This window comes from Rattus norvegicus, chromosome 4 (assembly GCF_036323735.1).
Source record: "Rattus norvegicus strain BN/NHsdMcwi chromosome 4, GRCr8, whole genome shotgun sequence".
In the NCBI taxonomy this organism is placed as follows: domain Eukaryota; kingdom Metazoa; phylum Chordata; class Mammalia; order Rodentia; family Muridae; genus Rattus; species Rattus norvegicus.
Genome location: NC_086022.1, coordinates 148,010,224 through 148,029,165, shown reverse-complemented (window position 1 = coordinate 148,029,165; position 18,942 = coordinate 148,010,224). Strand labels below are relative to the sequence as shown.

The window sequence follows — 18,942 nt, the reverse complement described above, 5'->3', positions numbered from 1 at the left end:
CCAAGGTTGCATGTGTATTAACAGTCTTGTACAGCCCTATTTTGTTTTCAACTGAAGCATTTGAAGCATTTAAGCTATGGTCCTAACAAAGGACTTAAAGCATTTGAATCCATAAAAGAAAACTCTTCATCTGGTTTTAGTATGCCAGCTGAAGAGACACCTTTCCAGACAAATGCACCGGGGTTTAAGTCCTAGCTCTGCAACTTCTTAGTTGTAGGAACTTTGGCAAGTTAATTTTTCTAAACCTTAGCATCTGAGATAACCAACCTGTTATTAATACACCCCATAATTACTGTAAAGATTACACAACAGTGTATCTAAAGGTACTTAGTATGGGTCTGTCACTGTGGATAATCAGCCTATTATTAGCCCATCCATAGTTACTGCAGGGATTAGAAACAATTTATGTATTTTTAGGTATGTAGGGCAGCACCTGCTACTCGGTGCATGGGGCATGTGAATTCTTAGCTTTGCTACTGAAACTTTTCAAAGACAGGTTCTTGTCTCGTTATTCTGCCTCCTCTTTGAACTCAAGGCAATCCTCCTGTCTCAGCACCTCAGGTTCAAGGATTATAGGACGGTGCTACCATATCTAGCTATCTGATATGTCTTATGATTATATGCACAGTAGTCAGCAACCCCTTGGGCACAAAGTACACCCATCTATGAGACACAGAGCTCTCCTGAATCCCTCTGCCCTAGTCGAAGGCATGAAGAAAGAATTCTAAATAGACTTTATTTTCTAAGAATCAATATATTTTCTTCCTTTGAAATAAATACAAACCAGTTTGAAAGGTAGAGGGGGACTCTATGGGAAAAAGAAAGGAAGTAGAGACAAGCTCCATTCTTTTTTTTTTTTTTTCTTTTTCTTTTTTTTAGTACCAAATGACTCTGGCGCGACCCGGAAACGCAGTTACAAATGAGAATAATTTAAATTCTCCAATAATTACAGTATTTACAACAGCAGGGGAGGGGTCACCTAGTGCCCCTCTTCCAGGCTAGACAGACATCAATCCCACTGCTAGGCTGGGAAGATGCTGATTTACCTTACCACCTGCAAGGGCCTCAGGCCTCTAGGCAGTTATGAATTCCCCTAGCATGAGCAGGTAAGGGTGGTATGGCCTGTTTTTTACAGTATTCGAATTGAGGCCCACCACCCTACCCTACAATGCCATGAGTTCTTGAACTCTTTAGACCTGTGAGACCTCTCCTCTCCTTGCACTGAGTGGCCATGGGCCCTTGGAGTGTTTTGTACAGTCCAGCTGCACTCAGGGCAGGAGGGACCTCCCCTACCCAACTTCCCCTGAGACTGGCCCCAAGACCAGGAATTGATCAGTGCAGAGGGCGGCATCACTCCAGGACAATGAGCAAAGGGAAGGAGAGCCATCACAGAGTACCACTGGCCTCTGACAGTATCAGTCGCTATCGCTGGTCTCGCTGCTCTGCTCACCCTGCACCTTGCTTCGGTGCTGCAGAGCCCTGTGGTAGGCAATTTGCACTGACTTTCGGATGTTGGACTTGCGACCCTCCAGCATCTTCTCTTTGTCTAGATCCTGGTTCACACCCAGAGGAACGAGTTTAGTCCGGGGCAGCCACTGCCTGTCAGACAAGTTAAAAAGATGAAATGAGGCATGATTTCAGGTAGAAAAGTACTAGCCCTTTTGCACTCCATGCATTTAGAAATGCCTTGCTCTCAAGGAACTGTGTAGTATATTGAGAAGAATAGCCCAGCAACAGTTATACAGGGGAATAACTGAATCAGGAGAAACTTGAGGCATTAACATTGATTCTACAAAGGATTTACTAGAAGACTCGCTTAGGAAATACTAAGTTACATTTAGTAGAAGTTAGCTAAAGGAGTTCTGCCTCCAATATAATTGGAAAGTAAGTAGTGGACTAACCAGGTGTGTTAGAAACTGTAGGACAGAAAATTTTGTACCAAAATGGCAGTCTAGGGTTTCTGAAAAAAATGTTTCTGCTAATGTTTGCTCACCAAGATTGATATCCAATTAATCTCGATTCCCAAAACAAAAGGAGGTAACACTGATTTAAAACCAGCCATCAGGTCCATCTGCATATCAAAGAACATGCTTCTAAGGTGGCAGTGCAAGTGACAGCTATCATTAAAGGCATCCTGGTCTGCCACCAAGTGAACTACTTATAAGGAAAAGCGTAATTCTATCAAGTGACCCAGACGACCCTAGGTAACAACTATTCAGACAAGAACAACACTGGTGTACTTAGAAAATTCTGGCAATTTCTTTGCTGTGTAAATCTCCCATATGCCCAAGTGGTCAGACTTGCAGTCTTCTATCTCTGTTTAAACTGTTTAAAGTGCAACCTGGCACCATGATCTGAAAGAGATTTAAGGATGACAGTGTACATGGGATTTCTTGTGTTTGAGGCTGGTTCCCTTTTTTGCCAGCACCAGTTGCATGCTATTATTAGAGACTTTTCCTTTTAAATTCTTAAGTGTGATGAGATCTCGCTGGGAAAGCATATTAATTCTACAGCATAACCGCAGGGCATCTTATGGGTGCAAATATCTTGTCCCACCTGCTTTAGGGAAACCACAGATGATCATCTGTAGGCAATTAACATGATTTTAACAGGAGGGATTTAAGGCTTAAATGTTTATGCTTGTTTTTCCTCATCTTGTTACTATAGAGGAAAAATGGAAAAAATAAGTCAGAAGCCATCTGAATGTGGGCAGAGAGCCACCCTAAATTTGTCAGTCACTGATGGTCCTTTGGTTTCTAGTTACAGCTGTTTGCCAGCTACTGCCTACTCAGTCCATCAGACGAAGGACCACACACCCATTCTTAGAGCTATTCTAAGTGCGCCCTCCCCACCCCCATGCACTCTGTAATAACCTAATCTGTTGCTGTGTCTCTTGGCAGTCTGCTGTCACATTACAGATGGCTGTATTTATATCTGTGGCTTTAAGGCACACCAAATGCACCCCTCTTTCCTTACCAGGTTCGTTTGTTGTCAAAGAAGAGAACGAGGTAGAGATGCTCTCGGGCTTCCTGTGTCATCTGTTCCCCAAGTTTCAGAACCTCCAGTGGTGGTACAGGGATGGGAACCCCATGGTGGAACATACCTTCTCGGGGCATCTTTGGATCAATGATCTGAGGGTGCAATACAAGCCCAGTTTCATTAGGTCACTTCTTCCCTGAGTAGCCCTATCTAAGAACTCAAAGAATGTTACAGGGGCTGCAGTGTTGACCTGCATGATTTCAGAACCTATGGTGCAAAAGGAGACAGGGAGAGGTGGGAAACTAACTGGGATCTCTTTAAGGTACTGAAATACATGTGTCTACCAGTCTGCCTACTAAGGAGCCCTGTATTCCACAGCTTGGCAGAGAGAAGGCAAGGCTACACTTTAAGAATACCAGTCCTACGCAAGGCCCTGGGTTCGGTCCCCAGCTCCGAAAAAAAGAACCAAAAAAAAAAAAAAAAAAAAAAAGAATACCAGTCCTAGGGCTGTAAAGAAAGGAGTGAGGACAAGAGAAACTGTAGGCCTACCAGAGCTGGGTATGATGGATAGCCTCGGCATTTGGCCCACACAAGGTCCAGAGCATCCAATGGGGAGTCTTCATCCTCTGACAGCCAGCCAGCTCCTCGACCCAGACTCTTTCTTACCACTTCACAGGAACGGGAGAGAGGGGACGGATCAGCAGCTGGGGGGCTGGCAAGGCTTTGAAACTGGGTCCCCAGCACCCCTGACTTTGGGTGAGGGTACTTACTGCTGTGGCCCACGCCGCGGCCAGTGCCCACGGAGTAGGCCTCATTCTCAGTGCCTGAGGTATCTTCACTGCTGTCCTCTGGGAATGTGCCCCGAGAGAAGGAGGGCTTGCCCCGGCCTTGCTTTGAGGGTGTTGTGCTGTGTAAAGACAATTGGAATGCAAATCACAGGGGGAAATGGGGATGGCATGGCAGGGTCCTCTCCTTGTTAAGTTCCCAAATCTAGACTTTTGAAAAGCTGAGACTATATGAAGTTGGCAATGTCCACCCTTAGAGGATAGGCTAAGAATCAGATTAATATAGAACTCTGTCACCACGCCTGCCTACAAACAAAACCAACCAGAGAACTGTCAGATGCTCTATTATTTTTTTTTTTTTTTTACTGTTCTGACACACTTGAAATTGATCCTAGGATCTCACAAACTAGAAAAGTGTTCCACCAAAAAGCTATATCCGCCGTCCTTGAGATGGCTGGTCTAGAGCTTGTTCTAGAGCCCAGGCTGACCTTTGGCTGCAGCAATCCTACTTCCATCTTCCAGGTGCTGGGATCATAGATATGATTTAGCACACCCAGCTGGTCCTCTGAACACCGAGACTGAGAATGTTATGTAGATTCAGATTCTTGCTTTTTAAATAAATTTAATCCTGTCCTTTGGAGTTTTGTTTTTGGGTGTCTTTTTTTAAGATTTTATTTTATCTGTATGAGCATTTTGCTTGCATGTATGTCTGTGTACCATGTACATACAGTGGCTATGGAAGACAACAAAGGGCATCAAATCCCCCTGGAACTAGAGTATACTGTGTGGGTACTGGAAATTGGACCAGGGTCCTCTGGAAGAGCAGCCCCATATTCAGATTTTTTTTTTTTTTTCCGGAGCTGAGAACCGAACCCAGGGCCTTGTGCTTGCTAGGCAAGCACTCTACCACTGAGCTAAATCCCCAACCCCCTGTATTCAGTTTTTAAAAACATCTTTGAGGCCAAAATCAAGTGTCTGATGGCAAATCCTAGCTACAAGGCAATGGTTTGCATTGCCCCAAGGCCTCAGCTTAACCTATGACGGTGTCTTTTGTTCTGTTAGGATGACTAACCCATTCCATTTATTTTACAGGGACACTTGGGTTTGAACTCCTTCCTTTGGAACGAATGGCTGCCATCCAACTTCCAGTGGGAAAAGCCTGTAAAGGCATTCTGCAGCCTGCCTCCCATCTGCAGGGCTAGTACCTGGTCCGGTCTGAGGCCGCACTGCTGCTGCTGCTGCTGCTGGACTCAGAGTCTGAGCTACTCCGGGGAAGGTTGCAGTCATTACGGTACACCAAGAAACTCTTCTTCACTGGCTGGTTCCCACTGCTGAAGCCATTGGCTGGTAAGTCTTGGAGGGAAGAGGAGGAGGGAAGGAACCAACTGGTCAGGAAGACATAGACCAGAGCCAGCATCGGGGGTTAAAATGGAATCAGAGTTCTCTTTCTGGACTGAAAATTTCCTTCAGCTTTGGCCAGCAGAGATAGCTCTGGGCATTTCTACCGTAGCTGGCCAAAGCTCTGCCCTGACCCTCACCTTCCCTTGGTCTAAAGACATAAAGGGCTTAAAGGGCAGGAAGTTCCCCAAGGCGGAAGAGAAGAGAAAAGGTAAAGTGATGGTGGAGAGGGGGCTTGGATATGAACCTGGCTGGGTCAGTATCTTTGGGCCTCAGTTTTTACAAATGAAAGGTGAGGGGATGGAATTAAAAGACTCCTCAGCTATCTATTATAGGGAAACAAAGGAGGGCTTGAAGTAAGCTGGGAAGAATGGCAGCTCTGCTCACTCTTAGAGGAGAGGGGGAGCTGGGGGCTGGGTGATGATGAGGCTCACCCATTGGGGGATCTTCTGTGGATTTATCACTGTCGCTGTCTGAGCTTGAACTGGGCCGGGGACTCCTACCCCGCTTGCGCTGACGTAGGGAGCCCATGATGGGGAGCTGAGGGGGCCCCACAGGACTGCCTCCATGGCTGGGGGTCATCTGGCTCTCCCGGTTTTTTGGGGGCCGGCCCGGCCTCTTGGGCGGTCCAGCTGTCTTCGGGTTCTTTTTGGAGAACAGAACTGAGGTTCTCCTGCCCACCTCATGTGCGGGGGTTGAGGACATGTTGGGACCCAGGCCTGGAGCAGAGAAAGAGAGGAGAGTTGGTGAGGGGCCTGACATGAGAAGGAAGGTAGATATCCAGGGTCACATGCTGGGAATACAGAATCATTATCTAAACTTAAGATGATTTTGGGGCTAGGGATTTAGAACAACTCATATCAACAGCCAGAGGTAGCTAAGAAGCCCCTGACTGGGTAATGAAGAAGAAAGGACAGGTAGCCGTGCAGGAAGGACCTCTGCTTAGGGTCAGCAGGGCTGAGGACATGCTGCAGAGACAAAGTCTGACTTGCTTTGGGGTCCACCTTGCTATAGGGTTCAGACCTTTGCTTGTTTCCTGGCTGCTGCTCTCTTCTGCAGCACTGTCAGTCTGTCCATCCTTGTCACAGGCTGCTGGGTGGGGTGTCAGATTGCCCCGACCTGAGGGACCATGACGCTCAGGCCCATCCCGGCCAGTCTCCCGCTGATGAGCAAGCTTTCGCCGCAGTGCTGTCATCTCCTTCTTGATCATTTTTGCACGCCGGGAGCGGCCCACACTCTGCTTGCTGGCATTGACTTCGTCCAGCCGCTCCAGCAACAACTTCAGCTGTTCTTCTACTGGCAGGTGTTTCTGGTTCTCCAGCAGGACCAGACGCTCTTCCTCTACTGCCAGGGAGAGTTGGGGGGGAGAAAGGTCAAGCTCAGAGCAGCCCATTGGGCCCCTGGGCAGGCAAGAGGAAACCCACTCTTCCCATTGGCTTCTCCTAGGCACAGCTGTAAAACAGCATCACTAGTATGTAGAATGGTGGTCCAGCCATCCATTCACTCAGTCTGGCTCTTGGGAGAGCATTCCTGGGGATAGCCTGCTGCTGCTCAGCCCAGCTGTTTTCTGCCTATACTGCCTGCTCTGCTCCCAGGGACTTTAGGAAAACTGTCCATCTCTGGCATTGCCCTCAATACATGCGGATGACTTATCACCCACCATCTTCAGTGTGGTGTGAGACCTCATCTCCGGCCAAGTTGTGAGGGATATGCATGCCCGTCTCAAAGTCAATGCCCATTTTTTCTGCCTGGCGCCGGGCTTGACGGAGGACAGCACCACCCTGCTCACGGAGTCGCACTGCTGCCCTGTAGAAGATGGTGTCCTTGGCATTATACTTTAGGCAGTTGCTGACAATGAGGTTGAAGTCCTCCTCAAAATCATCAAAGTTCAAGTAGCGGTAAGCCTCCAAGTTCTGCTTCATGGTGAAAAAGTCCATGGGTTTTTTGATGTGGTCTAGGTAGTCAGGTACCTGGGAGAGCAAGGTAAATGTCTAAGTGGAGATCTATTCTCATTCTCCCAAACCCTACTCTTAACAGCACCCCTAAAATGCATCTAGCAACCACCTCCCACCATAGTTAAGAGGTAGGCATGTAGTACAAGGGGAAGTTCTAGTACTGACTTTCTCCTGGAAATGATGATGAAAATGTAGGCCAATATATTTCCTGGAACCATTGGCAGCTTTAACGAGAAAAAAGTCGTGAGAAGTCTCTAAAAATTGTACCACCTTGTATACTGTTCTTGGTTATCTAAGGTTCTTGGTAAGGCTGCTGCCTCAAATGTCTCATTTTATATCTTTCAGAGAGAAGAGTCAACCTAGGGCTTCAGAGTTGGCTCTTTAGATTATCAGTCTTCTGAAGTTTCTATTGTATGCTTGAACACCCTGAAAGTATCTTTCTGCCTTGCAACTGTTCATCTGGTAAACTCTGGGCAAGGAGTGCAGATGGCCTCCCATTCTGAGTTCTTGGGATGTGATAAGGACAGACTAGAGTTGAGGTGATACATGTAGCTCAGTTTATTCTGCCCCAGAGCCACCGAATCCTTTATACCTAGGTCCCAACCTAGTCCCAGGGGTCAGACCTGCAGCAGGGGTCCAACTGGGAGAGGAAGAAAAAGAAGTTGGAGTGAGGGGAAGGGATTCTTACTTCGTCCAATTCGGTTACCTCAGACAGAGGGACCGGCTCGCTGAAGATGTTGCCTGTGTCCTTCTCTTGGAGCTGTTCCAAGGTTTTTCGGAGGAGGATGAGGAAAGGGGTCAGCTGCATTTCCATGGCAATCTGCTGGATCTTGATCTGACACACAAAAAAGCTGGATCAGCCAGGTCCTGGCCAGTCCCTCAGCAGAGGTCAAAGGAGATGGTCCTTGCTGGCTCGGGAACATGCTTTTCTTATTCAGGCCCCATGAAAGAAAGCTGTCTTTATCTACTTTGGTCCCTGTTCCTTAATCTCCTGGCTTGAGCTGCCTGGGTCACAGAGGTTAGGATTCTGTGCAGTCTCTTGACATTTGGCTTCCCACAGGCCTAAAAGCACATAATTCAGGGACATATAATGCCAGTATGGGCCTTGGTGCTTTTTGGCCAGGGACACAACACTCTACCTTCTCCAGAGCTGTGTTCTGCTTTGAGAACCAGGGCTGGCCCAGGAGCACTCACCGTCTCCCTTTTCAGTTTCTCTCGCTTTCGGATCAACTCCACCAGTAGCCGAGCTCGCTCCAGGTCATGCCGGAGTCTCTGCCAGGACTTGAGCTGTTCTTTGAGAGCCCAGTTCTTATCTTCAGAATCTCTCTGTAGAGGTAAAAGGGTGTCAGAAGATGGTAAGAGAGCCAGAGCAGAGTCCAGGAGAGGAGTGCCCAGGAAACCTAGGCCAAGGAGGGAACCCAGTAATTTATCAATAGCACCACTATTCATGTGTTACCAGGGACTAGCACCTAAAATGCTTGGTATGTTTGTTGAATTAATGAACACACAGGAACAATGCCTTTCCACCAAGCTGATAGTACATAGATTTCATGTTGAGTCTGCACTGGGGTGGGGTGTTAATTTAATTTAGAAACCCTAAGCTCCTTGATGCTGGAGGCTACTGCTACATATTTTAGTCCTTGCCCTTTTGGTACTAGTTTCCACAGCCCACAGGGATTTGGACACGGTACCCCAACTTGATCACAGTTCCTCTGAGACTGAAGGTGTGTTTGCAGGCGCCGGAGTAGTGGGACCCCATTCCGTGATTGTCGTTTCAGAGTCCAGTAGCTATGTAGCCTCTGCATGAACTGGCTCTTCCTCTGGATGGTCAGGCGGTTGGTGATCTTACTGAGCCTGGAACCAGGGAACAAAATAAAAACTTGTTAGGTCCCGACTGCCAGTAAGAGCTCCTGAATTGGAATGAGTAAGGGGCTCTGATGCTCATCAAAAAGGTCTGGAAAATAAGGCATGGTGTCTCACACCATAATCCCAGAAATCGAGAGGTGGGGGGGGGGGGGATCCAGAGGCTCAAGGTTACATTTGACTATATAGTTCAAGCCCAGCCTACAAGAGATTCTGTCTCAAAAAGAAAAGAGATCAGAACTCTGGGTTTAAGGCATAATTAACAGTGTCCTAAGTGGTACAACATAGCAGAGAGGAAACTAACTCTCAGCACTGAGCAGAACAGCATCAGTCTGCCTTTAAGTCTGCTTAGTCACGGCAGTGCAGGCCTGACTTGACTCTTACGTCTCAGACTGTGGAGAAGACAAAGTATCCCAACAGTTGTCGGCCTTTTTGCTAAGACCAAGTGAAGGTAAAGTACAAGTACAGCAAACACCCATGAAGTCAACTAGGCAACACAAGGCAGCTAAAATCAACTGACAACCACAGTCTAACTTGAACAGCACTCTACAGGGCACAGTCTGCAGCATGGGAAGATGGCCCTTAGGAACAGAGGACAGTTGGCACTTCTGATGCATAATCAAGTTGTACATGTTATGCACTGTTTTATTATTTGCTGTGCTGGAGACTGAACCTAGGTCCCTACACATGCTATGCACATCAGACCACTGAGTTCCTTCACAACTTTTAAGCCTTCTCCTTCCCACTTTTCATTGATTCTCCCTTCATGAGAAGATCACCTTTCCTATGGCTGTTTCATCTTAACTGCACCAACAAAAAAGGCAGTTTAAATACATGCTCTGTCTGCCAGATAATGGCGGTTTCTGGCCCTAATGCAAAACTCAGATGCCTAACTTATGATCATCCCCTTTAAATTTACTTTCATGCAGCTCCTGATAAGAAGGCAAGCTGGCCATTCTACTCAGGCCCCAGTCCTTCTGAATGTTTCTCCCTCCCCTCCCTGCCCACTGTTGCCTGTGTACCTGTGTGGTGGGATGCAGGGCACGGACACCACAGGTGCTGCTGCCCTCTTTTCTGCCAAGATCTTTCGAGCTTTCTTCATCTTAATCCGGGACTTAGCCTTGGCCTTCTTGACCTTCTCTGAGCTCCAGCTCTTACCCTCATCTTCTTCTTCATCCTCTTCTTCCTCACCTTCACTGTGGGATAAAGCAGGCAGGCGACGAGCAGAACCTGGGGGTGTGTGGATGTCACAGTAGGCTGTCTTGCGGACACTAAAGGAGGTACCATTGGCACCTGTTTCACGCACAGGCTCCATCTTCATGTAAAGGCCAGCCTGTTGGGCACATGTCACATGGAAGGCTGTGTAGCAATTGGCCTTATGGCACTGGATGCAGGCTCCGGAGCCCCGCTGTTTACAAATGTAGCAGGTGAGCTTCCACCGAGCTGGTGGGATGTGCTCAATGCTATCGATAGGTTCTAGGAAGACTGTGTTGGCAAAGCAGACCTCAGGGATCCACAAGGCACACACCACGTGGGCCCAGCGGCCATCATCTGTCTGCTTGAAGGCACCGCCCTTATTGGGGCACAGAGCACAGTCCACTGCACGAGAAGGTGACTGCAGGCAACGGCGGCACAGCCACTGGCCTTCAGGGATATAGGGGACACCGTAGCACTCCTGGTGCACAGCCAAGTTGCACATGTCACAGAAGAGGATAACATTGCTGTTCTGGCACTCGCCATCATTGCAGATACAGCACACAGCATCTTCATCCACTAGTGCATTGGGGTCACCTTTATTGTGACTCTCAAAGTACGACTCCTTCTCCAACCGGTCCATTAAGTACTCAAAGATCTCTTGTGGAATGGGACTTACACCCTCAGTCTTCCGCCGCTCGTTCATGATATCCAGCCAGATGTAGTCCTCTTCATCCATATCATACTCCACCTCCTCATCCAGCTCCTCTGCAGACTTCTCGATGTACCTGCAGTGCACACAGGCAGCTTGGCATCACATGGCTGATATCTTTCTCCTTCAGACAAAGCACTGTTCTTGCCTCCAAGCACCCAGCCTCTGCCCACATATACATGTATCATTCGAGCCTTACCTTAACCCCACATTTATAGATACTAGCATCATGACTGTCTTGCAGAAAAGGAGACTTAAATGTGGGAGAAGCTAACTTCTTCACAAAGTGCCCAAGAGCCTGGTCATGAACATAGGCCCACGTCTGTAGTACTCATGTTGTGGCTAGCATATGATGCAGTCTTCCCTGAAGTAATAGAGGCTCAGCCAAACCCCTAAAGGGGGATCTGCTGGAGTAGGGAGGTCCCATTGTGAGGATATGGGGGGGGCGGGGATTGTACTGTCAGAGGAAGGAAAGCCCTTGGACTCACTGGCAAATGAATAGAGGCCTCTAGCAAAGATGACAAGTACCAAAGACACATGGATGTTCTCTCAGAAGGTGCTACGGTCTCTCAAATTCTATATACTATGTTCTCAGAACAGCCTTGAAAGATAATGGCTACAACTGACTGAGCATTCATCATGGACCAGGCACTAGGCCAAGGTACAGCTATTCTGGTAATAGCTAACAGATCAGTGTCCCTTATCATCTTTATGATCATTTATTTATCTACAGTGACAGAAGACTGAGGGTGTGATTTTAGATGAATTGAAGCTTTGAGAAAAATGTTAACAACCTATCACAGATAGGTCACATCACCAGGGAGTGACAGAGGGGCACTCAGTCGCTGCCCCTAGCCTTTTCCACAGCCACTCTGAATTCTCTGAGCCAGGAGGCCTAGAGCCTGCTCCAGGTGGCTATGACACAGCAGGCATCCACATTGCCCTGCTTTAAGCTAACTAGACTGTGGCATTGTCAACTACACAGTATAAGTCAAGAATAGGACTTTAGCTTTGAAGAAACTTGGTTTTAAATTTTGTCTCTGCCACTCTGCCACCTTCAGAACAGTACTGTTCTGCCCTGTACCAAAGATTAACTGATAATACAATGGCTATACTCAGTAAATGACACCTTTAAATGGCATTAGAAAAGTAAATGGCCAAGGAGCTGGAGTTATACTCACTTGGTAGAGTGCTTGCCTAGCACACACAAAGCCCTGGTTCAACCCTGGCACTCTGTAATACCAGGTGTGATGGCAAACCTGTAAATCCTAGCACTCAAGAAGTAGAGGCAGAAGAATCAAAAGTTCAAGGCTACTATCCTGTGAGTTGGAAGCCAGTCTACAATATATGAGACCTTGTACTTAGTGGGGCATGGGAGGCTAAACCAAGTGACATACACCATGTTCTAGCAGAACGTTAATTCCTCTCTCTACATGGAAAACAATCTCTGAGCAGGTCAGATGCAGAGAAACTCAGGCTATATTGCCTGGTCTCTGTATGACAGTAAACAACTTTAAGCTCTTAAGCCCCCTGGTTCCTTATCTATAGAGAAGTAATACTAATATGCCTGCCATAGCTGTTGTAAGCATGAAATGAGTTAATACAGGGAGACACTTAGAACAGTGTTTCACATGGAGCAAGTATTCAATAAATATCAATTTATTAGCTTTTGTATAGCCCTAACCCACCTTGTCTTGAATTATAGCTGTTTGTTCCTAACTCATTCTCTAGACACAGGTAGCGATCATATCTGATTCACTCACTGGACAGAAATAGGTCCTCAGTGTTGTTCAATTGAAAAGCATTTAGAGGGTGGCAGGGAGGAAAAACTAAAATGTGTATAGGAGGCAGCTTCTTTCCCCCTCTTCTCTGAGGAAAGCACAACTGTGCTCCCAGAATAAGATATAATCAGAGCTAGAGTAAAATAGCTGGACAGTTCAGTTCTAGGGCTTATACTAGTTCTCTTAAACATCAGGTCTTGCCTTCCTCTGCCATGACACATGAACTGTCATGTGATAGATATAACACACTCCCACAGGCTCCCAGATTACAGACTGTGGCACAGATTGGTAGGCTGTGTGTCATGTTCAATTCTTGACACACCAGCTGACACACCACCCTCTCCCTCCCCCTCAAGAAGTTGACTGGAATTTGAGCAAGAGAAAATTATGTTATTAGAGTTTTGACCTCAAACCTCAGGTTTTTACAAAAAACCTGACAGTCATTGTAACATCAAGTGGACTGCATATTTGGCAAAAGCCACTTTTCACATAAGAGCCTTTATAAATAAACACAAATGAACAAACTGTTCTCTTGGCTTTAGCTGCCAAGACTCTAAGGGGGTTTTACAATTGGTTTTGATAACATCCTGTGACTGAGATTTCTACATACAGTCTTACCACCCTACATCTTTTTTTCTCATGTTAAAGGAATTTGCTTTATTATGTCTGTGGCTTCAGGACCAGAAGACAAGTTCAGTAAGTAAAGCTGCTTGCTTCCAAACCTAATGTCCAATCCTTGGACCCGGGACGTGCATTGTAAAATTAAGAACTGAACCCCACAGATAGTTCTCCAGCCTCCACAGGTGCTGTAATGCATGTGCATATGAACAAATCAGTGTAAAAGAGATTTTTTAAAATTAGGATTGTTTGCAACTTCAAAAGGAGCTACTATGATTAGATCTTAGAATGTATGGAATAGAAAGTAAAAATATATATAAAAGAGCCCTGGAGAGATACTATGTCAATAATAAAACTCTGCTTACAAAGTTGTTAAAGGAGATGACAGAACAAAACAGTGGGAAATTACATAAGATTTATCATTTGTGTTTAAGGCCTTATGAAGCCAGTGTCTTCTGCCCTAGGGAGAGCACTGCACCTGCTCTGCAGATGGGGGTTCTAGAAGCAAGATGTCGAGTATAGGAAACATTGTAGCTTTGAGGCTTGGTGGACATGGGTCTCAACCTCAGTTCGGAGATTCCTAGCAAGTGACTTTTGACAAGCCTGGCAAAGGAGAACAATGACTGCTTTGAAAGAGTTCTAAAAATAAAGATGTGGCTTTAGCTAGGTGTACAACATTCAGAAGAGGGAGGTGGCTCTCTTGCCCATTTAAGGCCAGCCTGGGTTACATAGTGAATTCTAGGCCAATCATGAAAAACAGACAGACTGTCTCAAAAGCAGAAACCAACCAAAACACACACACACACACACACACACACACACACACACACACACACACACAATCCTTAAAGGAGCAGGAAGGGAGAGATGCCTATAAAGCCCTGAACACAGGACTTGGCATGTGTCAATAGGGCTAAGGGACAGCTCATACTGCCTTTGCAGACTTTCCTTTACCCTGCTATCTACTATCAGCCTGTCATCTCGCTTGGTTTTGACTGGTTTTCTAGAGGTAGGAGATGGTGGTGGTCTTACCGGTAGTAGGAAGTAGGCCGGGGCGGTGCATCAGGGGTATCTTGATCTAGCTCACGATACACCACCTCAGGCAGTTTGGGAGCAGCACTGGCAGGAGCGCTGTGATGGTGGTGGTTGGAGTCCTTTCGTTTTTCCTTATTCTTATGCTTGCCTGACTTAGGTGTAGCTGCAGGTGTCTCAGTGTTTTCCTTGTTGCTGCCATTCTCAGGGGCCTCCTCAGGGGCCTCCTCATCCTCCGACACCACATCCAAGTTGTCAAAGATGCTGATTCGGTGGACACGGCCATGAAGGTCCACTTCTACCATGCGCTGGGCCTGAGCATAGCTCATCACCTCTCGGCCAGGTGACTGTGAGACCTCAGAGGGGCTGGGTGACTGCTTGTTGGCTGGTCGTGACTGGCGCCCTTTCTTTTTGTGCTTGCGCAGCGGAGTCTGCTGTGGGGGTGGTGGGCTGTCGTGGTCATAGTGGTACAGGTGGTACTCGATACCACTGTAACTCTTGTAAACCTTGCGGCAAGTCTCCACAGGGCACTCATATGGTGGCTTAGTTGCCCGCAAGTTGTGGCAGAAGGTCTTCACATCAAAGTCCACCCCCATGCTGTCACATCTAGAATACACAGATCAATTAGCACAGGCCTGACAGTTTCCAGCTCCCACACTATACAGTGGACTCTCTTCAGTCTTCCTTCTCACAAGGTCTCCATGTCCTGGCCAGCATCTCTTTAGAGCATCTCTAGGTGCCAGCTTCTTTATAAAGGTCCTGGTCCGGGTGCTTGACCTATTGCTGCCTATGTCTCAATTCCTTTAGCTTAGTCTCACATAAAGTGACAAGAGTGATCTTTCTAAATAGCAATGATCATACCAATTATGTGACTAAAAGCCTCTAGCTGCTCTCCAGCTTCTTAGGGTAATATTCAGACCATCTAATATAACATTCAAGGAATTTCTTTTGCTCTCTGGCCCTAGTCTTCCTTTCTAGATTTTTTTTCAGTAGTTATGGTTGTCTACACACAGCAACATACAATTCCCTGCGTGTTATAATCTCTCAAGGTACAAAGGGCTCTCTATTAGGAATGCTGATTGGTAGGATCCTACAAATTCTTCAAAACCTAGTTCAAATGACACTTTTATTATGATTTCTTTCACTCTCATGGAAAAGCTGTTTCCATGGCATTCTATTCTCACCTCCAGTGTGACATTTTCTGGTTTTGTCTTCTCCCATTTTACTAAGATCTTCAGTAGATACCAGAACTACCTACTTCTAAATCCTCCGCTCCTAGTATGCAATGGACTCTCAAGCCTGGGCAAATAGTATGAAACCTGTTGAATGAATAGCTGAGTGAGAAGACCACCAGATTAGGAGCTGAAGAAAATGAGATTAAGAATTAAAAGTTGCCTATGTGTAAGCCTGAGTGAGTGGTCAATGACCGAGTCCTAGAGTCCAACAGAAACCAATGGACTTCGTAATCAGTGCATTGCTGAAGACTTTATGGGGATCCTCACCTTGGAACTGAGTGGGAAGACATAGGGAGAAACCATGTGAAAATGGTCATTTACACAGGGAAAACATCACAAGCTGCACTTGATTTCCTCATTTACAGATTCATGCAACATTAACTCAGGGACTACAGAGTGCCAGGCCCTAAGGGCACAAACATGAACAAAAATCTAGGCATTATGTTCCAAGGTTCTCAAGGGCTAACCCTCCCCCATCGCAGTGTTTCTGGGAGAGTAGAGACAGCAGATGGCACTAAACCCCAGGGAGCCCAGCTTAGCCTGGTACTGGCCTAATTTCTCTCAGGACTAGTTGCTTGGGACCACCAATGCAGGGCCTACCTAACCTCCCTGACAAACACTGACTCTCAGCCTTCTTTCTCCTGAGTCTTAACCACGAGAATGGGCAGCTCTCGTCCATCTATCGGCAACAACTCAAGCCAAGCTACACATTCAACTCCAACTCACTTCTATTTCCTACCTGCTGCTGTGCCTTTAAACACAAAACCAATTATAGGTGCAAACAAGCTCAACTCTTTCCAAGCCGGGTCCCTGGTGAACGCTGTCGTTCTGGCTTTGCTGCCCTGGTTCCCGAACTAGCACAGTGCCCCAAGGGACCTGGCGTCAGAGGTACTGAGCTCTGAAAGCCCTGGGGCCCTAGGGTATGGCGGAAGCATCTACTCCCGGGAACTCCAGGAGCTGAAGAAAGTATGAGGAAGGGGGTGGGACAAGGCCCGCGGGGCTAGAGCCCAGTCTCCCGGATGCTGCACCACTTTCCTTTTGTCAAAGTGTAACAAGTCAAACAAGGTTTCCCTTCAGCCACTGGCCCAGGCAGCTTCAAAGGGAACACTGTTGCCGCGGACGCTCCCCACGAACCAATGGCCTGTCAATTCTCCCCGCCCAAGGAGCTCAAGAGGAGCCTAGGGCGCCTCGCCAGGGCTGCCCCTTCTCCACTGGCACTACCTCCCGGACCCGGCCCGTACTCACCGGCCACCTCCAGTCCGGGCTCATTGCCGGGGGCGCCCGCCGGGGCTCCGACCCCGCGTGGGGAGGCCGGCGAGGAAAGACGGGCCGAGAAGGGGAAACCCGAACTCCGAGACGCGAAGGTGGCCGCCCCGGCTCCTGCCTCGCACGCTCTGGCCCGGCTCCCCCGGCTTCCCGCGCTGACCCCTGCCACTCCTGGTCCCGCCGGTGCCCCAGCGTCGCAATTCCGCAAGCACCCTCGCGTTTCCCGAGCTTTTGGATCTTCTGGCCTGGGAACCCGGTGCCGCCGGGACAATGGGGAGAGGGGGCTCCTGGAGGCGGCACAGGGACAGCGGCGGCGAGACCGTGGCGGCAAAGGCTGTGGCAGCGGCGGCGGCAGCAGCGACGGCGACGGCGTCCGCCAGGGTAAATTTGGTCCCGTGGCGCTGCATAGACGCACTTTCGCCACGGTTCCCCGCCGGTCTATTGAGGAGCTTGCGAGCAGCCTGTGGGTCTGGAAAAGATCTCTTGATACCTCACAGGGCACAGCGGGCGCTTCCATGTTCTAACGGGAGTTTCTGGAGACCGAAATCGCAGTATGGGAGAGCCGGGGTCCTCGGGCCGTTTGTGGCGAATCTGCGACTACGGACAGGCAGCGCGAGGCTGGGTGTGAGGAGCCCGCCCTTCTCCCCTCCCCCTCTGCCGCCTCCTGCTCCCTCCCTCCTGCTGGCGCGGCTGCTGCGGTAGGGACCTGGCCTTGGTCTCCGAGGAAGGCGACTGGGAGGGACGGGGCGGGAGCGCAGGGCGGGGCGGAGCTGGGGGCAGGGCCCAGAGCTATGGGGAGGCAAGGGAGCCGCAGGGGCCTGCAGTTATGGTCAGAGGCGGGGCAACGTGAGAAGAATAGCCCAGCGTGGGAGGGGCTTGTGTTTGGGAGGCGGAGCCGCCGGAAAGCGGCGCACTAATGCGACGACCACAGCCGGAAGAGTGGGCCTGAGGGTCCCAAGTAACAAAGGGCGGAGCTGTGGGTAAACCTGGAAGGTGGAGCTAAACTAGGGATGAAGATACAGCTGGGAAAGGGCACCACAGTGCAGCAGGGTAAGGGCGGGACTTAGGAAAATAAGGGGCGGGTTTCAGCTGAAATCTGAGACGGAAGGGAGACGAGGCGGAGGGAAGGCGTGGCCCTAGGTTCGGGGTACATCCCTACAAAACCGTGGAACTCAGATTGGCAGCGCTGGACTACTTTGTTACCGGTGGCTGATTGGAAGACGGTGTCAAAACACACAGCTCATTGAATATGACTGACACTTCAAGTGTGAACGTGGGAAAATTGCTGAATTCTTCTTTGGGTTCCTCATTTGTAAACCTGGAGCTTGAAAATTGTGTCATTTGGTGGGGATTTTAAAGAATTTGGATCATCATTGTCAAGCAGGGTTTGCAGTTTGTCATTGAAGAGTATGATAAAATCTTTCAAGATGCTATAGTCACTGAAAAACTTGTTTTGTTTTCACGCAGACTTGGTTTTCAGCACCCTAAAGTGCACGTTTTCCTAGGACAGTTTTCCCTGGAGAAATGCCAATAAAACCAGCACTCCAAGAAGTTGTTTCCCCGTTAAACAGTGGGGTCTGTCGTAAAATCGGTGATTTCTCTTAAAGAAATGGCTTATTGTAACTGAGTTCCCCGTTATTAAATGGAGATAATATATAGTCCTTCTGTCCCAGGGATATGGTAAAGATTAAGAGAGATGAGGTCTGTAAATTGTCTAACACAGTGTCTGTTGTGTAAGATTCGCATGCACAGAGAAAATATAGCTATTATACTCACCCAAAAAATTCAGAATAAGCCAATAATCTCAGCACTCAAGAGGACTGAGTTAGGATTGCCTGGACTACCTGTGAGTGCCAGGTCAGGATGAGTGACACAGCAAGACCCTATCTAAACAAAAAAACAAAATAAATGAATTGAAGAAGTTATACAGATTTGCTTTTTCCATTACTGAGACTGAAGAGAAGGCTTTGCACATACAAGGCCAGGGATCTATCACAACAGCCTTTTCTTTTTTATCAAAAAAAAAAACTTTTTTAAAGTCCAGATAAATTGCCTACACTGGCCTTGAACTTGTGATTACAGGCTTTTACCACTAGTATCACACAGTTGTCTTAAAACTAGCGT

General features: G+C 47.9%; 1 protein-coding gene across 4 annotated transcripts; it reads right to left on the bottom strand.

Moving 5' to 3' along the window:
• Window positions 1-734: 734 nt before the first annotated feature.
• On the bottom strand, window positions 735-17,189 carry Brpf1 (bromodomain and PHD finger containing, 1). Of its 4 annotated transcripts, NM_001415934.1 has the most exons (14): window positions 16,798-17,189; window positions 14,318-14,923; window positions 10,003-10,962; window positions 8,809-8,971; window positions 8,312-8,443; window positions 7,824-7,952; window positions 6,823-7,132; window positions 6,186-6,506; window positions 5,597-5,881; window positions 4,970-5,117; window positions 3,750-3,886; window positions 3,529-3,647; window positions 2,977-3,131; window positions 735-1,599 (listed from the first exon to the last, which is right to left on the bottom strand). In NM_001415934.1, exons 2-14 carry the CDS (start codon window positions 14,911-14,913, stop codon window positions 1,416-1,418), a joined length of 3,639 nt encoding a protein of 1,212 aa, NP_001402863.1. In that variant the 5' UTR covers window positions 14,914-14,923; window positions 16,798-17,189; the 3' UTR covers window positions 735-1,415. The 4 variants fall into 4 exon arrangements, with proteins under 4 accessions (NP_001402863.1, NP_001178501.1, XP_038964258.1 ...); NM_001191572.1 differs by having other exon boundaries at window positions 3,529-3,886; window positions 17,031-17,170; XM_039108330.2 differs by lacking the exon at window positions 16,798-17,189 and having other exon boundaries at window positions 7,806-7,952; window positions 14,318-14,913.
• Between the last annotated feature and the right edge of the window lie 1,753 nt (window positions 17,190-18,942).

What these genes read in the sequence shown, in the direction of transcription:
- Brpf1 (XM_006237055.5), bottom strand. Translation starts at nt 14,913, where the DNA reads ATGGGGGTGGACTTTGATGTGAAGACCTTCTGCCACAACTTGCGGGCA. An exon ending in CCCTGCATCCCACCACACAG is followed by an intron (nt 8,972 to 10,002) that starts GTACACAGGCAA and finishes CCCTGGTTCCAG; the next exon opens with GCTCAGTAAGATCACCAACC. An exon ending in GCGGCCTCAGACCGGACCAG is followed by an intron (nt 3,887 to 4,969) that starts GTACTAGCCCTG and finishes GTCTTTACACAG; the next exon opens with CACAACACCCTCAAAGCAAG.